Below are 24,148 nucleotides of genomic sequence, written 5' to 3'. Positions count from 1 at the left end.
TGAAAAGGAACTGCTGTTGTACCTTTGAGAGAAGGCGTTGAATGTGAGTGACCTTATTGAAAAAAGTGTGTGAAAATTTTAACTTTGCAAGAAAATAGACGTTGCCATAAAAATTGTTCTGCAATTATATTTATGTAGCTGAAGTATGTTTGTCACTATGCAGTTTGTAACGTAACGTAGACGGGGCGCCAGTCTAACACGCGGTGCCAGGACTGTGCTATACGCTGCCGTCTCCTGACCGTTGCCAGCTTAATCTTCTACGCAGAATTCCTGCAGCAGCAACCAAAACAATTCATCGTGTTCACGGACACAACGGTCCAAACTGTTTAAGAATTTAGGGATTGCGTAACGTTGCCTTTGCGGTGCATCCATGCCCTAGTCTTTCAGCACTTCTGTATACAGCAGACCTCGTTCATCGGCATAACAGGATTTTCTCCTCAGCAGGATTCGGTGGGGGATTAAAACATGTATAGGGATGTGTGTGATATTTGATCATCTTTTTTTTGTAATCCCATTTAGATTGAGACAATACATACATCGCCGGACAAGATTCTTTTGTGACAATGCTAAAACGAAGGCTTAACTGTTTGTTTGCTTAACTCTCAGGCCTACTCGTCAGCCGCTGAGTAAAATTTTTTACCGCTGATTCAGTTATTCATCTTAGCCACTGTGCTGGAAAGCATAAGCTTTTAAATTTGTTTTGCAGGATAAGAACTTGGATGGGTGAGAAGGTGTTTTTCGGATTGCCCGCGGTAACGTGGCTGTGCGGCTCATTTTATGTGCGTGAAATTGTATAGTACTGTTTGTATTTTACACGTGTAACTTGACATCAAGTTACACGAATGATTTCCCTTTATGATATAACTAGGGAACAGGAACGCGGGAGCAACGTGGTGCGTTGTACCCAGATATTCGTGCGGCCGTTCGGTGAATATTGATGCATGTTTCTCTAGTCATGACACGACAGCATTAAACTGCAGACACGCTCCGACTGTGGCTGACAAAGCGCGTTGAGCCGACACAGACGAGCTGAGTCCCGGTGCGATCCGAAGCCAATAATAGCCTCCGATCTCCAGGGGCACGGCGATGTTCCCCCTCAAGGAGTCGATGATGGCGTCATTTACTCAAGACGTCCTCGGAGGAGCTCCTACTCGCCCGCTGTGTCGGGAGCACAAATTGAAACGAATTAGGCCTTTCTGCGGAGGAAGATCTGTCATCACCCACGGCTGTTGGTTTGCACGCTCAGCTGTGTTTGGCCAGGGAGCTGGGGGAGGACCATATGGGGTCATGCAGTTCATTCATGCGAGGACCACACCGCCGAAGGAGCGCTACAGTCTGAAAATGCCCGCACGTTGGCTGCAGCTTCCTCCTCTTCTTTCCACTAATAAGTAACGTTTAAATAGAAGGAGAAACAGTCACACTTTGCCCGCACTTCAGGTGTAAAGACAACATGCGTCGTAGGATGTCTTTTGGGTAATGGTAACGTTCATATACGAATGTCTCCGGTCAGCGAAAGGTCTGCATCGGCTTGCCTGTCTTGCTCGCTCCATCCCGCGTGTCCGTGTACGCGTCTGAGCGCATGCGTTGGGAGGGCTGTTATGTAAAAGTCCCTCAGCGATCCTCAGCTGGACTCTTACTCATAGGGCCTGTCTGCTCTAGTCAGTTTTATAAGAGCGTGGCCGTGGGCTAACCTATGCGCTCCGTCATTGCATTGCGTGTTCGGCCCCTCCCACAAGACAGAGATTGGCTTTTGACATTTGAACTCAGTTCTCTACCTGTGGTCCCTTGAGGCCTTTGGTAAAACAGGACGTCTGGAACTGTATATTCTTCAGCTCTTGACCTTGCTGAAGACTCTGGGTTGGCTGCAAGGTATATTGAGGCGGTATATGGACACCTCATACCGCGATCATGCTGTAGACTTTGTAAAAGTATTCCAGGCATTGTCTTTGAGCTGTTACATCACATTACATCATGGTATTCCTGATGTGTGGTGTCATAGTGTGTCACACACTGTCACATGTATGAACAGCCTGTACAAAGAAAACTTAGCCGAATTGTCTGGGTGCGTCATCCGTCCAGCACGGATCGGTGCCATTTTTGAGTTGAGTTCTAGGAGACGTGTAAAATATTTTGGCACTGCATATTGTCAAAGAAATTAGAAGCCATAAAATGCATCGTGTCCAATTGTAAGCCCCGGAAAGAAGGTTTACCAAAATCCGCGATATAATATTTTATATCACCAGACGGACACTGTTTCAACAGCCCTGTGGCATCTTCGTAGAGAGGCGCTGTGCTTCTGGGATGCGTTTGGGTTTGGGTTGCGGGGTTGCGTTCGCTTTGGTAGGGGCTCTGCCTCAGTAGCCTAGGGCTGGTGGGTTTCTTTTAATTTAATTTCTGTGATTTGTCAGCACAGAGATATGAATAGCTCGTAGTTTGTCACCGAACGTTCTCGGGAATGATTAAAGAAACCGTCCTCCTGGATGATCAGTCAGCCTAATTACACCTCATCCTCCTGCACGCTGATGAGATTTGTGTAATTGGTCCAAGGTGTCATCGGGAAGCGGATGATCGGATGATATGGAAGAGGGCGGCAGCTCAGTTCTTCCGTTTCCATCCAGAGCGAGGCGCATTGCTGTAGTTTCGAACCCTGCCCGTTCGTACGGCAAAGACTCTTAGAAACCTTGTATAAAGCTACAGCAGTAAGCTCCCTCCGAAGACTTATTAACTTACCTGCTGCTACAGTGCTGTTAATTCCCAGGGCCATTTTGCCTTTGATTTTTCATGGCAAATATCATATTGCAACGTGGAGTTTTTCCTTCGTGCTGGACTTAGAGGACGAGGTCTCGGCCTCTTCCGAGCGCTAATGCTAGTAAGTTGACGCTAATGTGCGCCATGAAAACCTCTCACTGAAACGGTCTCCCTCTGGTGTCTTTTCCTTCCAGTGGTCCGCTTTGTCTCCGAGCCCTGGCCAGGGGGTCCCAGTGATCGTCGCGAAAGCCGGGCTGATTCTGTGAGGCGCCAGGCCCGCCGCGAAGGCCTCAGGGGAGGGGTCCTACGTATCGAACACCTCCGGTGAGTTCGGGGCCTTTCACACGGAAACGGCAAAGGAGATCTGCACCATGTGCTGGATGTAATGAAGTCTAGTCAGTCAGTGGTGACTTGATGCGTGAATTGCAGTGCAATCATACCTCAGCATCAGATCTTGATTTATCTCAGTTCATCGCGGTTGCTCTTCAGCTTGCCGTCTAAGGTCTGGGATAGTTCCTCTTATGTCATTTGACGCTTTTGGGGCTTTTATTTGGTGGCACTGAGCAACTCATGCAGATTGGCGTTCGTGCTGGATGACTTCATCTTTGCGGCTTAGTTTCCAAGCTCTCTGCTGGTGTTCATGTTGGAAAGGAGATGCATTTGTGGCCATTTTCTCAAGTGATTCAGAGAGAAAAAAAATCAGGGTTTTCATCTTCCTCCTCGGGGGAGGGCTATTTATTGTATGTTTTGACCACATATTCATTAATGTATACCTTTACCATGTGTTAATGTTAACACTGGACTAGTGAATGTCGTTAATTCATGTGCCATTTTGACTTTCACCTTCACGCTCAGTGCCCTCTTTGAGGGCCGAGCTTATATGATAATACTGCGTTTTCTCATTAAACGCAGAGAAACATGATATGTCCATTGGACCACACTCAACGGGAGTTTGTCATTTTGTGCTCAGAATGGATTAAGTAGCCTTGAATTAGCTCAGGTTATAGAAACCTTTTTCCAGGCATAGCCTCTTCGCACTTGTACAGCTCGCTGTCTTTGTGCTAACGTGTGCTGACCGCTTCTCTCCTCACGATACCTGCTTGTTTCCGCTTTCACGGCGCACCTTCAAGGAAGGGAAAGTCCAGCTCGTTTCCATTGCACACCGCTAAATGTACATCTATTTGCATCCATTCTCGTGCCGGAGATGCTTCACGCGCGGCACACGGCTTGGAAACGCACAACCCGGATGCTCGTGTCTCTGCTGCTGCAGGTGCATTTGCGGTAGCGGACGCTCTTTGCTAGTGCTGCAAAGCGTTCGAGTCTTCACCGTGCGGTGTGGTATGGTCCGGAATTACCAAAACTTTTAAACTTGGCACTCCAACTGAGGAATTTATTTAATGTTTTCCTTGTGACGGGAAGGGGGGTTGGGGGGGGGGGGGGGGGGGGTCGGCCAAGGAGTTGCCAGGTCCTTAAACTCAACTACCTTAAACCTCAACTACCTCTCTCGACTTAGCAGTTCCCCTTGTTTTGAAGTTCCTCGCCACACATTTTCGCCGTGTTCCTGGAAGTTATGAGGTACAACATTTCCACTTGCCTTTGCCAGCAAGCACAATACAGAGCTTCATGTATTTGTGCCCGCATGGTGTTGTATAACAAAAAAAGAAAAAAATCAATAAATAAAAGTATCATTTATAGGACAAGAAGGTACCGGCTTTCGTACCGACGTGTAAAATACCTCCAGGCGCCCATCCCTCCGTTAAAACGAGGTCTAAGGTAGACGCAAGTGAAGCGACCCCGTTTTTCCCCATCGAAACTTGCACGTTGCAACATAGCGAACGGCTGACCTTATGAGGTTCCACGGTAGGTGAAAGGAAGGAAAGAAAAAGAATTAGAGCTCCGGTGAGAACGCCGCGTCGTGCGAGTTGAGGTACCAGCGAGGGACGATTAATCGGTGCTATTTTTTTGCAGCTGCTTCCTGACGTTTCTGCAAAATGTTGTGGAAAATTTAATGAAGGCTCGCTCGCTAATGGTTTCAAGCCTGGCCGGTGGAAAATATGACAGTGTTTCCACAGACAATTAAGACCAACATGGAGCATTTTTCCTCCTTTTTTTCGTTTTCCCTCCTTCTCTCCATGGGGGACGTGATATGTTTCTTCCAGTGCTAAATGGAAACATGTACAGTAAACAGCTGCAGCTGCGGAGCGCTGGGCGTCTGAGGTTCGAGACCTTTCCGAAGGCACGCCGCAACGGCACCTACGGTCGCCCGTTTCATCTCGGCAAAAATAGTTTTGAGTCACAAGCCAGAAGCTGCAGGTGCCGTCACTCGCACGGGGGAGGCTCGCCGTGATGGTGTTGAGACGGGCGTCTTTTTGTTAATCGCATCTAGCTTCGGAGCGGTTCGCGGAGAGAGGCGGGTTCCGTGTGAAGAAGGGCGGTCTGCAGGGAGCAGAGTCACGTGAGCCCCGCTTCCCAGCTCCTCCATCTTCCCCAAGGCCTCCGAGGGCTCCTGTTTAGTAGGTGATTGTACTACAGGTCAGGGAGCGCGTCTGGGCTGCGGGAGCGGCGCTAGCATTAGCTCATGACCTCATGTCCACTGCAAACGCTCTCTCTCTCTCTCTCTCCCCCGTTGTCACCCTCTCTCCCTCTTCCTTTATCTCACTTTTCGTTTTGCTCACACCTTTGCTCTCACTCTCACTCGTACACCCTTCGCTCTCTCTCTCTCTTTCTCTCTCTTTTTCACACACACACACACACACACACACACACACTCTCTCTCTCTTTCACTCTCTCCCCTTGCTTGTTCGCACTCACTTTTTCCCTCGCTCTCTTTCAATCTCTCGTGCTCTTCCCGGGCCGGCGTTCCGCCGCCTCGTCCTCCGGCGGAGGTCGGGCTCTTTCCGTGCCCCCTGGTCCCGTAGAGGAGATCAGGGGCATCACGTGCGCTTGCCTACCGGTTCCTGTGAGAAGTTACATCACCCCTTTGTCTCCTGGATCTCACGGGCAACGCGGGCTCCGCGCCCCCGGGGGTCTCTCCCACACGTGCGTTCCAAGAGCACGTCACCTGCTGCACCCCTGCCCGCCGTCCACAGGTCAGGAACCGCTGGCGGTGAGATGCGCCCGCCCTCACCTCAGAAACACTCACGTGGCCCCCTGGGTTGGCACCCGGGAAGAGTATTGTCCTCCGACCAGAAGGGGAAACTCAGGCTGCTTGGCACGAAACGCGAAAAACAAACAGACTCAGGAACGAACCTAAACAAACAGCTTCCCCTGGGCAACCCCAAGGCTGCCCGTGCGACTCGAACAAAACCTCTTTGTGGCCTTTACATTAGATTATGCGGGGAATAATGGCGGGACAGATAACATTTGTCACAAGCAACAATGAAGTCTGCAGACATTAAAGCTGCTGCCTTTGTCTTGTTTAAAGAATACCGTTGAGGCAAACTGAGTTTTATTGGCATATATACACGTGGTACGCAGGTAACGTACTCCAGGGAAACCGCCTGCTCTTATTTGATAATATACCAGTTCTTCCGATTGTACGTTGTACCTCCAAACTGCACTACGCCAGACGCGTCCTTCTTTCTTTGCCTCCGTGTTAGGAAGCCATTGTCTTCAAACAAAGATGTCTGCTGGCTTCCACGGCTTTTCTCGTGCTGGAACTTCCACCTTCGGGCTGTGGGTTTTCCATTTTCCTGTCCGCGCGTTCATTTTTTCCAGGCACGGCCGCGGAGCGGCAGCAGGGCGCGGGCGGCTTTTTAAACAGTCGCCGCCGTCTGCACTTCTAGCGGCGAATGCACAGCCCACCCGCTCTCCTGCTCTGGTGTGCGCTCCCCCCCCCCCCCCCCCCCACGCACGCACACACACACGCACACACACATGCACAAGCTGATGCCGATGGAGAGCAATGCAGCTCTGCTGTTACGTAACCTGGCCTTTCTTAGCGCTGTTTGTCAACTCGCTGACCCCAGGGTTATGCCTCCCCCTTCCTCCCGCGCAGAAACTGTCACCCACACCGCTTACTCTGTCTGAATATGGCAGCGGAATGGGTGTATCCTGCTCTTGGTTTCTTTTTCCAGCGTTAACACACACACACACACACACACACACACACCATGGAGAGTACTCACTGTTCTTTCATTTACTTTTGTGCTCATTCAGAATATCGGGCCAAAGTTTTCATCAGCAAGACCCTTCCTAAGGTGCTGTGAATGCTTTTTAATGACATCTGGTAAAAAAAAAAAAAAAAAAAAAAAGCACCTTCACATCACCATCACACCCCTCCAGAAGAAGCTTGTTTAGGTAGAGCGCCGACTGCTCCCGTCCTACATCCTAGCACGCAAATTGGCCTGCTTTAGCCTGCTGCTGATTTGGTTAGTATGGCTTTGCCTCATGGTTCGGTTTTCGCTGACCCTCTCCAGCGGACACAGGGTACATTGGAAATGAAGGCTGCGAGCCTAGACTGCGTCGATATCTAAATGAAGGGTCTGATCTAACTATTGAGGGTTGGTGAGGCCTGGATAGGAGGTCCAGGGCTGGGGACCCTCTCATCTTCCGCACAGGCCGAATCGCCCCAAACATACTACCACATGGGGCTGTTTCTGTTGTCCTTCATGGCAGGGATAAGGAGCTAGAGTCCTACGTGATCACAAGCCGAGCTATTATTAAATTTAAATGGATTCTAAATTTTTTAATCAACATTTAAAGCAGATGTTTTAAGAGCATTAAAACTCATTAATGTTCTTAGTTTTTTTAGTAATAATTAATCATTTGACATTTTTTTTTCTGACCAGATTGCATTAACTCAACACATTGTATTTGATGGAGAGATCCAAGAAGATGTTGCAATCTACCCTCCTGCCAATAGGAGGTCGACATACGAAGAGTCACATGTTAGTGTTATAACAATGAGATATTGTGGCTGTACTCATATTTTTTCCCTCGAGTCAGCAAATATCCACTCGGCAACCTTCTCCTGGGGCCTTTCTCTCGAACGCACTGGGCGATACCTCCGTAAAACATGCTTACTGAGGCTTAAACCATTTCAGCGAATTGCCACATGAGCAAAAAGACGCACCCAGGAATACTCAAAATAAGCCATGAGCAAACCCCAAGGCTTGGAAAAAAAAGGGGAAGTGTTTTGGATGAGGGCAGCTGTTAGAAGGACTCGCAGTCATCCGTTTTTCGTTCCATTCATGCGAGCAAATGGAGGATCATCTTCAGCAGTCCCCTGTAGACACATTGCCTCTGAATCTGCACTTCGAAACCAAAGTCTATGTGATGCTATGAGGATTGAGGTCTGGCTTTTAACTACTGTCAGAGAATAAAATTATATATTTAAAAAAGGTAAAAGATAATGTTCATATTTAAAATTGATAATGTTGTTATTCTGCACCTTTGGACCAGATTATTTTATGTAGCGGTGGAGAATACGAGAATAAATGATGCTGCTTTATTCGTGTATCTGATAAATTGTGTTTTAGCTCTTGCAGCATTTTCTCCAGAAGCTGTTTTTTTTTGAATACCTCACAAATGTGATCATTTTTTCCCCTGGGTTCAGGTGAACGGGCACCACTGCGCCAGATTCTCCCTTAAAACACGCGGCGCTTTGTTTGCGGGGTACAAACTCGGTCTATTTTCAGGCTCGGTTTCATGCCTCGTCCTTGCCAAGCTGATGCATTCGGCCGAGGTTGTAAAAGTTTCTTCTCCGTCCCTAATGAGCTGGAAGAGTAACAAGGACCTACAGCGGAGCCGATTGGAAGTCTACAGTTAACGGTTCTTTTAATTCGGCTCTGAGTAGCTGGCAGAAAGACGCCGCATTGTAGTCTGCGGGACGTGTTTATTTAGCAGTGCCAGTTAAGAAGTATTGCGCTCCCAGAGGGTCGATAAAACGCGGCGCATTTCAAACACCTGGTGGTGGAGAAGGAAGGTCGCTCGTTCGCGCGTGGGGCCGCCCAGAAGCCTGGGCTTTTATGGACTGCGGCGCTCGGTCCGTTCCGAGCTCACCTGTGCCGATTAGCCGTTGTCCGAACGGTTCAAGGAACGCCCCGACAGGAGCCGCGCTCCAGAAGGCGGAGGAAGGCGCGGCTACGCCTTCGCCGCCGTGCGGCGGGCCTCGGAAACGCGAGGCGCACCTTAACGCCAAGGATTTGGGGAGCGGCGTGAGGCCGGGCCAGCGGGTTTCTCCGCCCGCTGTAAAACGAGTCGCGGCTACGTGCGTTAGCGTTACGGCAAGCTTAAACCCTTTCGGGATAGCTGTAGCGCACGCTGTCTGTTCACAAAGAAATAATAACGGCCGCTAATCCCCCGTGACTGCAGAAATGTGAAGTGCCTAATCCCCGAATTAGGGGAGAGAATGTGTTTTTATTTTCAGCGAGGGTCTTGCGAGATTCGCTCCCTCCCCACGACAATGGCGTTGTGCGTCAGCGCGGGGGGGGGGGCTGGCCGTGGCCCCTGGCTAAGAGCTTCCCACGTCCTCATTCTGCAAAGAAGGCCCTGGCTGGGGAGTTGGCGGGGTGGGCGATCAGGCTGTCTCTTCAGGAGCCTTGCTTAAAGACCCCCCCCAGCAATCACATCTCCAGAGGAATCGCATAAGTGCGGAAGCTGAGAGCGTGCGTTTCTGCGGGCGGGTGCGTGGCGTGCGCGCGCGCGCATTCCTCGCCTCCGACGGGTAGAGCAACCCCTTTTTCCGAGCGAATATTCATAGGGGTTTTTTTTTTTGACACCTTACGCAACCTGTGTGAGTCATCCAGATCAATGTTCCTGCGAATCCTATAGGATGTCCTTCTTCTCCCTGTCGGATTAATGTTCTTCCACACTTTGCCACGCGCTGCCTACGCTCCTCTACTCCCAGAGCATGACTCGTGCTGGGTGTCAGAAGGGTGCAGTATTTTCAGCGCCGCTCCACTGATATAAATAACCGCATCACATAATTGATTCTGTTCCTTTTCCTAACTTTTCCTTTTCGAATGAAAGGAGCACCTTATGCAACGCGCACCAGGGGCTACTTCTGGACAGAACTCCATTAATGGTTCCTAAGCTCTTTCTCAATCCATCTGTAAGCTCAGCGATTTTAGAAAAAAAAGAATCTTTCCTTCTGTTTCTACCCCCCCCACCACCACTTTCTATTTACATATAGTGTGAATGCAGAGATTTACTGAGAGAGAAAAAAGAGGAAAGTTGTTACAGTTAATCTTTCATTTTATATATTCTGTTATATATGAAGTATATATGCACGTTGGATAGCTGTCCAGCACTCTTGTATTATCATTTATATTACATTTATTAATTTAGCTGATGCTTTTCTCCAAAGCAACTTCTAATGCTAAGCTACTTGCAACAATTTACCCATTTGCACAGCTGAGTAATGTTACTGGAGCAATTTAGGGTAAGCACCTTGCTCTGGGTACTACACCCAGAAGTGGGATTCAAACCTGTGACCTTTTGGGTCCGAAGGCAGTGGCTCTAACCGCTACACTTGCAGCTGACCTGTCATTAACATGATCATGTATAAATTATGTCTTTTATTACATTTACAATTGTTTATCCATTCATGCAGCTGGGTAAATTTTACTGCAGCGATTTAGGGTAAGGACCTTTCTCAAGGGTACTACAGCTGGGGGTGTTATTTGAACCTGTGACCTTTGGGCACAAAGGCAGCACTTCTAACCACTATGCTACCAGCTTATCTAGTTAGAGTAGCTCTTTGTGAAAATTTTAACACCATTAGACACTGAGAGTTTGTGCTCAGACCTTACGATCAGGGTTTGGGGTTCAGGAGCCCCGTCTCCTGTTAGAAAAGAGATGATCCGACTGTCGGAGCAGCTTTGGTGCAGAGAGTAATGTGGACGGGTATGCTTAGACAGGTTAATTATAAAAAGAAGCTGTTCTTCTAGTGGAGCTCATTAAGCCTTTGTGATTTTGCTGCTTGCATGACATCACCTCTTGCAGCAAAGGCATGACTTTGATTGGTTCCTTTACCGCTTCCTGCTAGGTTCTTCGGGGTGTGGTTGCTGGGGTTGTGGGTTTCATCTCTTGGTTGCAACAGACAACAGCTTTGTACAAAAGAGTAAAACTATAAAAATTTTTGTAACTTCCAGTCGCTCAAACTAGTTTCAAGATATCCTCTGCCGAAGACATGGCCTTCTTTAAAGCGATGACCTGCAGGACAGAGTACACAAGGCACCTTACCACATGAAGGCCCTCGAGTGCCTCGCTGTTGGAGAAAGAACTGCATCTGTGTGCTTTTTTTCTGAACTGAAAATCCTAGTTTTTATACCTTTTGGTCCCTTCAGTACTCGTGTCTAGACTGTGTCCATCCCGGTTGAACATTAAAACCCGCAAACTCTCAATCTAGAGGAGACGGCTTCCATCGCAAAGCCATCTGGGCACTGTTTAGCACAGAATGGGATGTAGGTGGGCCTCGCCAAGTCCTCGGCCAAGAGCGGGCGGTGGGGGGGTGGGGGTGGGCGTGCGTGAATCGCAGAGGAAGCCTTTCATCTGGGCAGTCGTGCTCACTCGCACTTCATTCTCCTTTTCGGTGCCCCTGAAAATTGAATTCATTAGTCTTTTATCTGCGTGCTGACCTCATGTGGCTGTTTTTTTTCTTTTCTGCAACGCTGCTCTTACAGATGATGCTACACCAGTCCGCTATTCCTGCATTCTTGTACAATGGAAGGGAGCCAGTATATTGAAAACAAGTTGTGCCGCATGGCTTTGTGGACAGTGTTTATTTCTCAATAGCAAAATGGTTAAGGAACTGGCTATACGAATATGATGCTGCTCACTAGAAGTCACTAGAAAGGCTCTACTATTGTACCCTTAAGAAAATTTTTTGCTGAGAAGCTATGCAGCAAAGATTATCTCTACTTTCCATGGTTTGAAAAAGCCTCTTGAGTGATCTGGATAAAGGGGTTACAGTTTATGATCCCCTCCAGCCTCCGAAAGTCTTAACCACCAAGGGGCCATAAATAGTTGCTAACCGCAGCTTAGCAGCCTTCGTGGAAGCATTTAGGTTAGGCTTGGTTTTTGAAGTGCATGCATTTCCATTGAAAAACAGCAGATTACCATAAAACAGCACCCAGAGTTCATGTTTCAGGTACTATAAATACCTGAGGTTTTCTTCTGAGCTATTTTAGGACTCACCTTAGTTTTGAGGAGCCCACTTACCATACAGTGTTTTTGCTTTCGTACCAAGGTGATATTTAGACAGTTACTCAACCTGGTATGGATTATGCAATTCTGAAAAAAATGTCTTAATCCACATGTTATTCATTTATGTTATTTGCTTCTACATGTCATAGAGATGAGCTTTTATGTGTGAAGAACGTATCTGTTAGCATAAGTTTGGAGACAAACTAGATAAAGCTATAGGCTTATGGAAAGGAAAATGGCAGTGACCCCTTTGCAGCGTAGCCTTTGGAGTCTCATCTAGCCCACGTACATACGGCGTCTTACGTCACTCGCACTTCACGGGCTATTTTTACATGTTTTATGTCTTTTGAGGAACTGTGTGGGAACGGTGGTTAATGATGACTCACGGCGGCATTCAGCAGCAGCACACGCAGAAGCTGCGCACAGAGGAAAGCTGAGGAATGTGCTCAAACCAAATTTTATTCGAGGAGGTCAAAGCAGAATGTCAATACCAACTTTGACTATGTGTATAGTTAGCGTGAAAATATAGAGCGACTCTGAAAAATAGTTTTCTCTTATGTTTTTTACTTTCAGGTGATGTAAAAGCAAGGGCTGGTGGAAAAATAAGCAGACAGGTGAGTACCTTTCAGAATGTACAACTTCAGCTTTTTTCCTTTTTTTTTTTTTTTTTATCTATAGTGCAGGTTTTAATGAATGAGCCGAATCATTTCAGAACTGTGGTCCAAAACCAGCATTTACGCAGTTATTCTTAAAACTGGTATTCATTTGGTATTTTCTTTACTGCTGATACGTGCACATTTTTTAAGAAACCAGCTAATAAAATACTTCTCTCTTTCAGCAAATTGAAGAATCATACAGGAAATTTAACTGAGAAGGTTTTGGAGGGAATGAACTGGAATTTAAGAACCACATTAGTGGGGAGAATATTTGACATGTCTACAATATTTTAACAAATATTTTCAATTTTTCATCCAAATAAAGCATAAACAGGAAATATGGAGCCTCTGGAATCTGCTGCTGGTCAAAAGGGCACTAAGGTGCCACGAGAGAAGAATCCACTACAAAGGAAGTGGGTCTCAGATCCCACAACTGGCACCAAAAGAAGCACTTTTGCTGATCCGGAAGGAAAGAGACACTTGCAACGCGAAGGACAGGGAGTAGGCGATGCCAGCAGTGGCAGCATAGCAGGCTCGGCACAAAAGTATGGCTCTGGGAAGCGCTCAACGAGCAGCCAGTCGTCGCAAGACAATCCATACCCTCCACTTTACCCCAGCGCTTATGCCTACCAGCTGTCACAGTCATTTCCTCAACAGTCCATCCAGGACAGGTTCCTGCCAGGGGCAAAGCCACAGCCTAGCTTGGAGGCTCATCCGTGGCCCTTTGCCAGCCACTTGCCATCTCTCACCTCAGACGACCTTTTCCCTGCTCACTCCCGTGGTCACGGAGGGGTGTTCCCACGCAGAAAGTCTCCCAGTTTACCCTCTTCCTTCAGCCAGTATTCCCAGTCGGGTATTGAGCCACCAGAGGAGGCACACAAGAAGGAACAGAAGCCCAAGAAGCCTGGGAAGTATATTTGTCACTACTGTGGACGGGCTTGCGCTAAACCCAGTGTGCTGAAGAAGCACATTCGGTCTCACACTGGCGAGCGCCCCTATCCATGTGTCCCATGTGGGTTTTCCTTTAAAACCAAAAGCAACCTGTATAAACACAGAAAATCTCATGCCCATGCCATCAAAGCAGGGCTGTTGCCATTTTCAGAACTGGCAGCTACACGCACGGATTTGGATCAGGCGTCCTCAGTAGGAGAGGCAGAGGTGCATTCGGATGGCGAGCAGAGCACAGACACAGATGAAGAGGGTACTGAAGGCTCTATGTACATGGATAAAAGCAGCCCTGTCCCCCAGATATCATTTGAATCTGACAAAAGCACAATGGAAAAGGGAGGTGAACCTGCCTATGCAGATTCAGCTGAGGAACTTACTGTTGCCTCAATGAAAGTGCCTATCCTGATTGTTCCAAAACAGGGCATCCCATCCACAGCCATGGAGTGCCCTCAGTTCACAGACATTGAGGCATCTTCCATTGGCGCTCAGGGTGGAAACAGGGTGGATGATTCTCACACCAACAAGCAGAAGCTTGTCCTGAGACTTACTGAGAAGAAAGGCCAGGACTCTGAGCAGTCCCTTAACCTCTTGAGTCCGCACAGCAAAGGCAGCACGGACTCGGGCTACTTCTCTCGCTCCGAGAGTGCCGAGCAGCAGATCAGTCCACCTAACACCAATGTGAAATCCTATGAAGAAATCATGTTTGGGAGGACATGGTACTACAGGCCGAATCCTAGACCACGGCAGGCTGTGACTGTAGGGTTGGCGGCTGTTACTGGACAAGACTGTAGTATAATTGACTTAAATAATAAATCTGGTGGCATGCTTGATTTAGGCATGAGCAAAATTTCCGAGGGTCCCATGGGCCATCTCTTCTCAAAGGATGAGAGCCCCATGAAGCTAAATCCTAATGTATTCTTTAGGGGTGAAGGAGCAGCCCCACAAATGGTAACAGGCTGCGATCCTAAACAGCACACTGCAACTAGTACAGGCCTTCTGGAAGCTCCTACTGATTCAGGACCACTCATAAGGAGCAACTCGATGCCAACCTCCTCTCCGACAAACCTCAATGTCCCTCAAGCTCTTCGTGTAAGCCACTCCTTCGATGAGATGATGAACCCCGACGATGTCTTCTTCCCAGGTTCGGCAGGCCTCAGAAGGCTCAGGAGGCAGGCTGCTTTTGAACATTCAGCACATGAAGGACATGCAGAATCTGACAGTTATGGAAATATTCCCAAAAATTCACCTTCTGGAGCGATAAAACCTGGGGAGCGTGGCCCTTTCATGTCAGAGTCAAAAGGTTCAGGGTTAGAACACTCGGGTCTTGATATGCGTGTACCTTACGGGTCATATGGTAGTAAAGTGGGAATGACGGAGCCTGTTACAAGGAAACGCAGGAAAGAAAAGAGTGTTGGGGAAGAAGAGGACTGTCCCAGCCAGTATGGCTGTGACCACAGTGGTTCGGTTGAAATGCTTTTGTCACCTGCAGATTATGATCCAAAACAAGCCAATCAGGAGACCTCAAGGGCTACTTCGACAGGGAGAGGACATATGTACAGTGTCCACAGCCAGTCAGACAGCTTTGAAACTGCTGCTAGTGTGTCTTCAGAAGACGTAGTGCTTGTTCCGGACACAGAACGAAAGTCTGGGGGCAACGTGATCTCTGTCATCCAGCACACAAATTCTTTAAGTAGACCTAGTTCTTTTGAGAAGTCCGAATCAATTGATCATCCTTCTTATCAACAGGAAAAACCTGCTGGCCAGTATTCAGAGCAGTCAGATTCTGAGAATGTAGAGGAAATGCAAAGTCCAGATTCTGCCCTAAGATCTGAAAGCATGGAGCAACAACAGAGTGACAGTGAACTGGGGGCTGTGCTGCCCAGCCAACAGTACCACATGCCCCACAAACTGGTACGTCAACCCAACATTCAAGTGCCTGAAATCAGAGTGACAGAGGAGCCAGATAAATCGGAAAAAGAGCCTGAGGTACCAGTTAAGGAACCAGAGAAACATGTGGAAGAGTTCCAGTGGCCGCAGAGAAGTGAAACCCTGTCGCAGCTTCCCGCAGAGAAGTTGCCTCCTAAGAAGAAACGCCTCCGCCTGGCTGAATTGGAGCACTCCTCTGGGGAATCCAGTTTTGAATCGACTTGCACCAGCCTATCCAGAAGCCCCAGCCAAGAAAGTAATCTCTCACACAGCTCAAGCTTCTCAATGTCTTTTGATAGAGAGGAAAGCATTAAGTCAGTCTCCCCAACTAAGCAAGAAGACTTTGGCAAGCAGTCTGAGTTCTTAACTGTGCCAGGTAGCGGGCATTCTCTCTCCATCCCAAGCCATCACCAGCAGAGGGAGATGCGACGCTCTTCCTCAGAACAGGCACCATGTGCCTTGCCAACTGAGATCCCTGAGATCCGTAGCAAGTCGTTTGACTATGGCAGCCTTTCCTCTTCATCCAGACAAGGAGAAGTCTACACAAGTGCTTCCGCCATGAAGGAGCGGAAACGGGGGTACTTGGTGCGGCAGGCATCCCTGAGTGTCTACCCTGAAGCCGTTGTGCAAGATCAAGGCCTTGAGGCGAATGTCAAACAGGAGCAGGAAAATGTACAAAGTGGCCCCCATGTCACTGGGTGGCATGGCACACCATCTTCTTCTGCAGCCAGTGAGGCAGCACGCTCTAGGAGAGGCATGCCACCAGTCTTAGCTTCACATCATAATCCACTTCAGCAGAGTTTCAGTGAGGACACCCAGCAAGAAGGCTACTTGCACAGCCAGAAATCATTTCATCTGCCAGGCAAACAGCCCTCAGAAAGTGAACATCACACACAAGAACCCATGAACCATGAAGTTATGCTGTATTCTTCACTTCATGGCAGTTTAGCACAACCTCCCTTTCTGCCATTTCAGCCAGAATTGTTCTGGAATCCTGAGTCATCACAGGGGCATAAACAGCTCCTTAATTTACAGGGGCACCAACTGCAGAAGATACATATCAGGCAGCCCAGTCTGCAGTTAGCTCACCAAAAGTCACATCAGTTGCAGCTCATTCAAGAACAGGGTGATGCCAGTGCTGACGGTGCAAGTAGCCACAAATATCAGTATCCTCTAAGAACTGAACCACACCATCTCTCATCAAAAGCTTTCTCCACAAGTACGGTGCTTTTGCAGCAAGTCCAGCCAGTCTTTGCCACTCAGCCTGCTGGATTGCAGCCATCTCTTCCTGGTATGTTAGTTCCTGTTAGAATCCAGACTCACGTGCCATCTTACGGTAGTGTTATGTATACAAGTGTTTCACAGATCTTGGCTACGCATGGCCAGAGTACAAGTTCCACAAGGATCATATGCACAGACAACACTTCTCAAACCTCACTCACAGTAACTAGTTCCAAGCAAGGAGGCGGGCTCAGTTTATCTCATTTACTTAGTCATCCAGGAGGACTTCTACGTTATCCACTTTGGAAAGTCCCTGAACCTCTCCCAGGAAGGCTGAACACTGGGATTCCTTTATCTTTGACCTCTGGAACCATCTCGACCACAGATGCTTCCTCAAATATTGGAGGAAGTAAGCGCATGCTGTCGCCAGCAAGCAGTCTGGAACTCTTCATCGAGACTAAACAGCAGAAACGGGTCAAAGAAGAAACAATGTATGGCCAGATTGTAAAGGAGCTTAGTGCCGTTGAACTGAGCAATTCAGGTGTATCAAAGGACAGTGGCAAGTCACCAAAATCAGGCCTCTCTAAGAATGATGGCTCGATTGACTACCAAGAGGGAATGGTGTCGCCACCTTTAGATTTTCCCTCGTCTAAAGCACCTTTGCGCAGCTCTGCACCTTACTTACCTGAGGTCCCACCTGCAGAAAGCTTCACTCCACCTCTTCAGATAGTGATGGACACTCCAGATGGTAGAGAGTCCCCAGAGGAGCTGGATGTTGATGAGTCCACCCCAGAAGCCAGCTCAAGCCCACAGTCTATGGTCTCTTCCAGTGACACTCAAGATGAGACCAAGCCAGGAAGCAAGATGCCAGTGAACATGTTGGTGCAGCTTGCAGCCAATCATGGAGGAGATGTGGCAAGCACTCTCCTACTTACGGATTTGGCCGATGTCCAGCAGCTCTTTCAGTTCCCAAGCCTCCGCACGACAACCAGTGTCAGCTGGTGCTTTCTGAACTACACCAAGCCAAACTTCACACAGATGACGCCTCATACCTCTGTCTATGCCTCTTGGTGCATTAGTTCTTATAACCCCAACCCACCAAGCCTGAACACCAAGACAACCCTAGCACTGCTTCGCTCAAAGCAGAGAAAGAACACAGAGACCTACACCATAGCTGCTATGTATCAACCTGGGACAGGAAAACTTGTGTCTTCGCTCTCATGGAAACAAAAGTTTGACCAGGTAATGAAGAAGGGTTTATATCATTTACAGTAGATTCTCTTTATTGCATTATGCAGAGACATTGATTTGATCCCTTTTCACGGTGTTTTCGAAAAAGGTAATATGTTAAAATGACCAGTCATAGGAGTTCGCATGAAGAATTAATTCAAATTATTTTACTTCTAATATTGTTTTTCCTACTAATCCTAAGGCATGGGTTAATTTCAGAAAATGTCTTTAGAATAAACTGACCAGATTCCAAATGCTGGCTCACATCAATATTAGTCCCTTTTCTGTTTCCATTTGTGTGCTGAAATCAATGTTGGAAGTGACTGGGGTTTTATTTCATATGCAATTTTTTCAGATAAAGCCAGAACTCATGCAGCTGGATGTGAACAAGTTTGAGAAGAAGATGAAGGGGGTTGGTTCCAGGGATAAAGTGAAGGAAGATGGTGAGAAGGATGTGTCCTTGAAGCAGGCTGAGCCAACCCGCATAAAGATCTTTGAAGGAGGGTATGTGAAAAAGCAACAAACTGAGTTGGAGTACTTCTGGTACGAACGGGATGCTGACTTGGTTCCCTTTGTTTAACTTTAAACTTTGTTTAGCCTTAGTAAATTAGGACTTTTGTTTTACACTTTTTTTCCACTTTATTTATTGGGTTACTAATGGAATCCAGTGTTTGACATTTCGTTATAATATTTTTAGTTGACATTTATCTCATAAGTGCTAAAGAAAGTGTTAAAGGATTTCATCCATGGCAGAGCGAGAGCAACTTTTGGTTATATAACTTTCCCAGGGATTTGACACTGGCAATCCTGCCTCAGTAATCCTTGTCTTTCCATAACAGAATTCAAAGAAGGACTCATGTAGTATCTGATGAACCCTTCTCCCACGTAAAGCTGGTATCTGCTTTAAAGATCTTTATTTTATTTTTATGCTTCCAAGAAGGTGTCTGTACGGCATGATTTACAATCATCTCAGACCATCACCCAAAAAATTGCCATCTTATAATGGGTGCTGCTCCGTACATTGGCAAGTAAATAAATAAGGCCATAAATGCATACAGCTGTAAATTTTTTTTGGCCCAACATGGCGTTGAGCTTGGCAGGAAGATGATTTTTTATGCCCATGCTCACTTAAAGGAATGTGGTCCATTTGATTTATTTCTACATTTTCTCAGTCAAAGTGCCAATCTGTCTGCCCTGTACCCAGTGTCAGCATTAATGAGTCAGAGGTTTGTTTTCTGGCCAGGTACAAATCCAATGAGGACTACGTTTATGTGCGGGGCCGGGGACGTGGGAAGTACATCTGCGAGGAGTGTGGGATTCGCTGCAAGAAGCCGAGCATGCTGAAGAAGCACATCCGCACACACACTGATGTCCGGCCCTATGTCTGCAAATTCTGTAATTTTGCCTTTAAGACTAAAGGTGGGTGCTCTTTAATTGTCTTCTGGAAGCGAGGGGGTGGGGGTGTTCATTTTCGCTCTTTGTTTAGCATATATTAGTCCAGTAATTATGAATGTAAAAAATTGACTGTTTTTGCATAGTAATACCCTGAGATATGTCCACTCGTGTCAACAGAATTTGACTTAACGTGGAACGCCGTTTAATACCTGTATTTTGGCTTACAAGGCTTATCTTCATATTTATGAATTCGGAGTTTGTGCATCACTCAACAGCTAAACGGCACAAAAGAATTACGTTTATTCCTTTCTCCAAAGTAACATATAGCAATTATTATAGATACGCTGCACTAAACTCCTGAAAATCACCCATCTATACAGTACAGGTCATCCTGGGGGAAAAGTGTATGGGAAATAATGGTTACAAAAGAGCTGAAGGAGCTCGGTTAAAGAGCAGTGTTACAGAATAAAGTACAGTATTACAGAATAATTAATAAAGGGAAACTGCCTTGGGTTATGATAACTGATGTTAATGAAGTAATTGTGTCCATTTTAATTTGGTGATATTTTCACATAAATGGGTGTCAATTTTGGCACTCAGGAATCCATGAAAATTACCGTTTGAACTAATGGTAATTACGTTTTCAATTTATGAACTTAAAAGATTTTCCATAAATGAGTTACCTTCATAAGGAGAGAAAAGATTGTAACAGAAAAAAAAAAAACTGGCAAAAGGTTATGATTGTAGAAACAACAATGCTGAACTAGACCTTGTGAAAATGGTGAAATGGTTTCTGTTGTGTATTCTTGAATATGATGTATGATTTGCTAATGTTCAAATAGCTGAAAAAGTATCCAGCTCTCTAAATTTGCTAAATGAAAAATAATCTAAATAAGTAGCTATATTACACGTTACCTTTTGTGCTCAATAGCTTTGTGACCTTTTCTAACTTTGGTTTCCAGGAAACCTGACGAAGCACATGAAGTCGAAGGCCCATATGAAGAAGTGCCTGGAGCTTGGAGTGTCCGTGACTTCTGTAGATGATGCAGAGGCAGAGGAAACAGGTACATATCGCACACACGCATGGCACCTGCTTCAGAGAAACGCTGGTCTTTGCCTCATTGCTGTAGTGCTGTTATTTTTTGAAAACACAACTAAAATTAACTCTCAAAGTCAAGATTTTCCGTTGGATTCTACAGTTTTCCAAATGTTACGTTAGAAGTAATTGACAGAAGCCAAGATCTCTTTCAGTCCAGTTGGAGTAAATTGTACTGCTGTAAAAGAGCTGTAAAAAATGTGAATAAAAGTGTTGTTGTGTTTACTGCTTCTCATTTCCTTGTTAAGACCAGATCAAATGCTGTTTGACATTTGGTAAATTGTCACATTTAAAATTGAAGATCGTACGAGCATTCGGTTTTCTGTTTCAGCGCTCTGTGTTTTTCGGCTTCTTTTTAGACAATCTGGATGAGAGCCACAGGGAGTCTGGTAAGGCTGGCGTTCCTGGACTCATGGCAGAACACCAGTTCTCGGACGCAGATGACTCCGAGGGAGCCGAGGATGAGGGCGAAGAGGTTGACGAGGATGACGATGAGGACGATGAGTGTGAGGGAGACTCCACGCCAAAGACCCGCTCCCGTAGCACGAGCCCACAACCCTACGGGGTCCCCTCACTGTCCGTCACAGCCGTTGGCGCCTCCTCATCCTCATCTGACATCCTGGGCCCATCCTCCAAGCCACCCCACTTCAGCTACCTCGCCAGCCTGCCCAGCATTCAGATCACTCAGCTGATGGGGCCTGGTGAGCGAGCTGGAGAGGCTCAGATGGTGCAATATCAAAAGCTGCTCCAGGGGGCATTGGGTGAGGACTACAAGAGCCGGCTGGATGTGCCCAGCTCCATGGATGAAGACCTGGGCTTGTCACCTGACCACAGCTCCTCATCTCTTGAGCTGTCTCCATCACGTCTATCCTCGCCAGGCTGCGACTCTTCACCCCTCAGGGAAGCCTCGCCAACCTCCCGGCGGTACTTGTCCCCCCGTAGGGACCTGTCTCCGCGGGGCCGCCTGTCCCCACGACGCGATGCCTCCCCACTAAGGCATATCTCACCTCGCAGAGACCTGTCCCCCAGGGGCCACCTCTGTTCTCTTTCTCTGGGGAGGCCAGTGTCCCCCGGGAAGGATGTCTCCGGTAGACGCGAGCTGTCGCCAAGGAGTCGGCACCGGGGCTTGATCAGACCTGTGTCTCCGCGAAGGGGATCACATCACCACGGTGCCCCCTGGGTCCTGGGACAATACTTGCAGTCAGAAGCGGTCCCACTGGGACAAAGAAACAGAGGACACCCAAGTGTGGACGTGGTAAGTTGAACAGTTTGTGAAGGCTTCCTCTGGCAGGCCTGTCCTAGCTGCACAATCGCACATTTCTTGTGAACGCTCGAGTTCTATAAATAAGCAGCCGAATGATTTAAAACTTGATATAGTCACCATATGTAGTGTACATAGAAGGCTGCTACAAACCCCAGTGTCAGCGTGGAAAAATGTCCTTTCAAACCAAATGCAGACATACCGTATATTTCCGCTGCAAAAACCCATTTTCTTTTGCTACTATTGCTGAAAGGGACATTTCTATTTATATTCTGACTAATTAGAAATCCACTGGGAAAGAGGGGGAAAGCTACATTCATACACCCTTGTAGAAGGGGGATATTAAGCGTTTCAACTTGATCTGGCCACCGTCCCTGGAACGAGAAGATACAAAGATAAGGGAACAATGCCCATAATGTAGCTTTGGCTCAATATGCAGACTTTAATAAGGCCTGTTTTGTTCTTAAGAGCCTTGTTAAAACCTGCTTCCCAAGGACCGGTTTAATGAAAGATGAACTTGTTTCTGCAGCAGAACTCACAATATTTCCACATATCCCTGTTAAATCTTTTCAATTTGGAAATTATTTTGAGGCAAAGGTGATCTGTACAAATCTTTGGAGGTAGTCTGTGGAAAAAGTGACGGCTGTAACGTAACTCACGTCCAGAAGCCTTGCATTTGATCAATCATACAGTGTTCTTTGCCATCACTGAGTTAGTTCACCACGAACACTGGAACTGGAGTTAATTCTGTTGGCTTGCTACTTTCAGAATCAGAAGAAGCACTCCTCACACTTCCATGGGGAGACACCTGGAGGCCAGGAGGCTCCCAGTGTTCCCCAAGGACTCTTCAGCCACCTTCCCCTGCACTCGCAGCAGCAGGTACGGACGCCGTTTCCCATGATCCCCATTGGCGGGATCCAAATGGTACACTCGGTGCCGGCGTCAGTGACGGGCTTGGCGCACGTTGGGCGGCTACCGCTACAGAAGAGCACGTCAGAGGAGTCCGGCAGCGGTGAGATGCCTCTGCACCTCATCCCGGAAGCCGGCGGTAAGGTGGCTGAGGACCTGGCCCGGCCGCAGGCTCGGTCGCTGCAGGACGGCGGAGATGTTGCGGACAAGGACGGTAAGCAGGAGGATATACAGACTTGCACCAATGCCATCGCCTCACTCTGCATTGCTTCGGAGGAGCCTGCCGAAGGGTCCCCCAAGTCCGCAGGTCCCCTTTCACACCCTCCTGCAGGTCACCTGGAAAAAACACAGGTCACGATTCAGCACGTTGGTGGCTCTGAGGTCAGGCAGCCGCTGGTCGGGGCCTTGGCTGGGCCCCCAGACTCCATTGCTGAGCAGGACGATCCCACCGGGTCAAAGGGCACGGTGATGGGGGGGCATTCTGCCCCATACAGTGAAAGTGCCAAAGAAAGACAGTTGGGCCAGCAGGCCCAGGGAGAGCTATCAGTTAACACAAAGAGGGGCAAAGATTTAGCAGATGATGCCATGGATAACAGGTGAACAAGACTAAATGGAGAACGGGTGAAGAGCAAAGGCATACATATAAACCCAGACGTGCACTCACACACACTCACGCGGTCTTTAAAACAAGCAAAGTAAAGAAATATTCTGTAGTTTAACAATATGTATAGCATGCCTTTTATAACTTGGTTTGCTATTTTAACAGTTTTCTTCTTATTTAAAGTGTCAGAAAAGTATAAATATGTATATATATATATATATGTGTGTGTATGTGTATATATATATATATATATGTATATGTATATGTATATATATATATATATATATATGTATATGTGTACATATATAATGTTAACTTATACATGAGCCTGACCAAAATTGTTTATGGACTTTTTGTCCAGTCTGGTACTTTTAAATGTACAGATGTGTGTGCCTTTTCTTTACTTTTGCTTATATTCTTATAAGCATATTAAGCAGGAAGACGTGTAAATATATCACATTTGTGTATCTGCTTTGTAATAAATGTAATTCCCCTCTTTTTTGGACACTTGAGTCTGAATGATGTGAAGTATCAATATATGTAAGGTTGCACTAAAACATATTTTTATATGAGTGAAATTAAATTGCTTTTTGTGTACAGCAGCAATTCTATTTATTGTACCATGTTTCATAAATTGTTCATTTTTTTCTTAATGTCGTGGATGCCTTTTATATGTCGAGCATGGGTTTTGCTATTGCCTCATTAGAACAAGAAATATGTATACTGTAAATTTGCTTTATATATTCGAGGTATATGTGTACATACACGTGTGCACACGTGTGTGTATGTATACATATACGGTATATATCTGCACTTACACGTTAGCTTGTTCAATACGCTTGTAACATTTTATCTCCTGTTTGTTGGATTGGCTACAACTGACTGCTGGTTGTTATTTTTACGAAAGGTAGAACTGTTGAGCATTAAGTGAATCGACATGTGCACTTGTGCGTTTTTTGCTTTCTTTCAAGATTAACTGAAGTAGTGGTTAAATATTAAAGGTATTT

General features: G+C 46.9%; 1 protein-coding gene across 9 annotated transcripts in view; it reads left to right on the top strand.

Annotated features, from left to right (window-relative positions):
* hivep2a (HIVEP zinc finger 2a) overlaps positions 1-23,324 on the top strand; it is a 65,921-nt gene extending 42,597 nt beyond the window's left edge. For 3 of the 9 annotated variants that reach the window (XM_018742457.2, XM_018742458.2, XM_018742459.2), the window contains 8 exons: positions 2,943-3,072; positions 12,472-12,512; positions 12,737-17,891; positions 18,235-18,383; positions 19,123-19,298; positions 20,237-20,338; positions 20,730-21,625; positions 22,400-23,324. In XM_018742457.2, the coding sequence (XP_018597973.1) occupies positions 12,894-17,891; positions 18,235-18,383; positions 19,123-19,298; positions 20,237-20,338; positions 20,730-21,625; positions 22,400-23,140 (7,062 nt within the window). In that variant the 5' untranslated portion in view covers positions 2,943-3,072; positions 12,472-12,512; positions 12,737-12,893 and the 3' untranslated portion in view covers positions 23,141-23,324. The other 6 variants (XM_018742464.2, XM_018742465.2, XM_018742461.2 and 3 more) reach the window with 4 other exon arrangements.
* Positions 23,325-24,148: the final 824 nt, after the last annotated feature.

This window comes from Scleropages formosus, chromosome 1 (assembly GCF_900964775.1).
Source record: "Scleropages formosus chromosome 1, fSclFor1.1, whole genome shotgun sequence".
Classification (NCBI taxonomy): domain Eukaryota; kingdom Metazoa; phylum Chordata; class Actinopteri; order Osteoglossiformes; family Osteoglossidae; genus Scleropages; species Scleropages formosus.
Note: the sequence above shows the minus strand (reverse complement) of the source record. Positions and strands in the feature narration are given on the sequence as shown.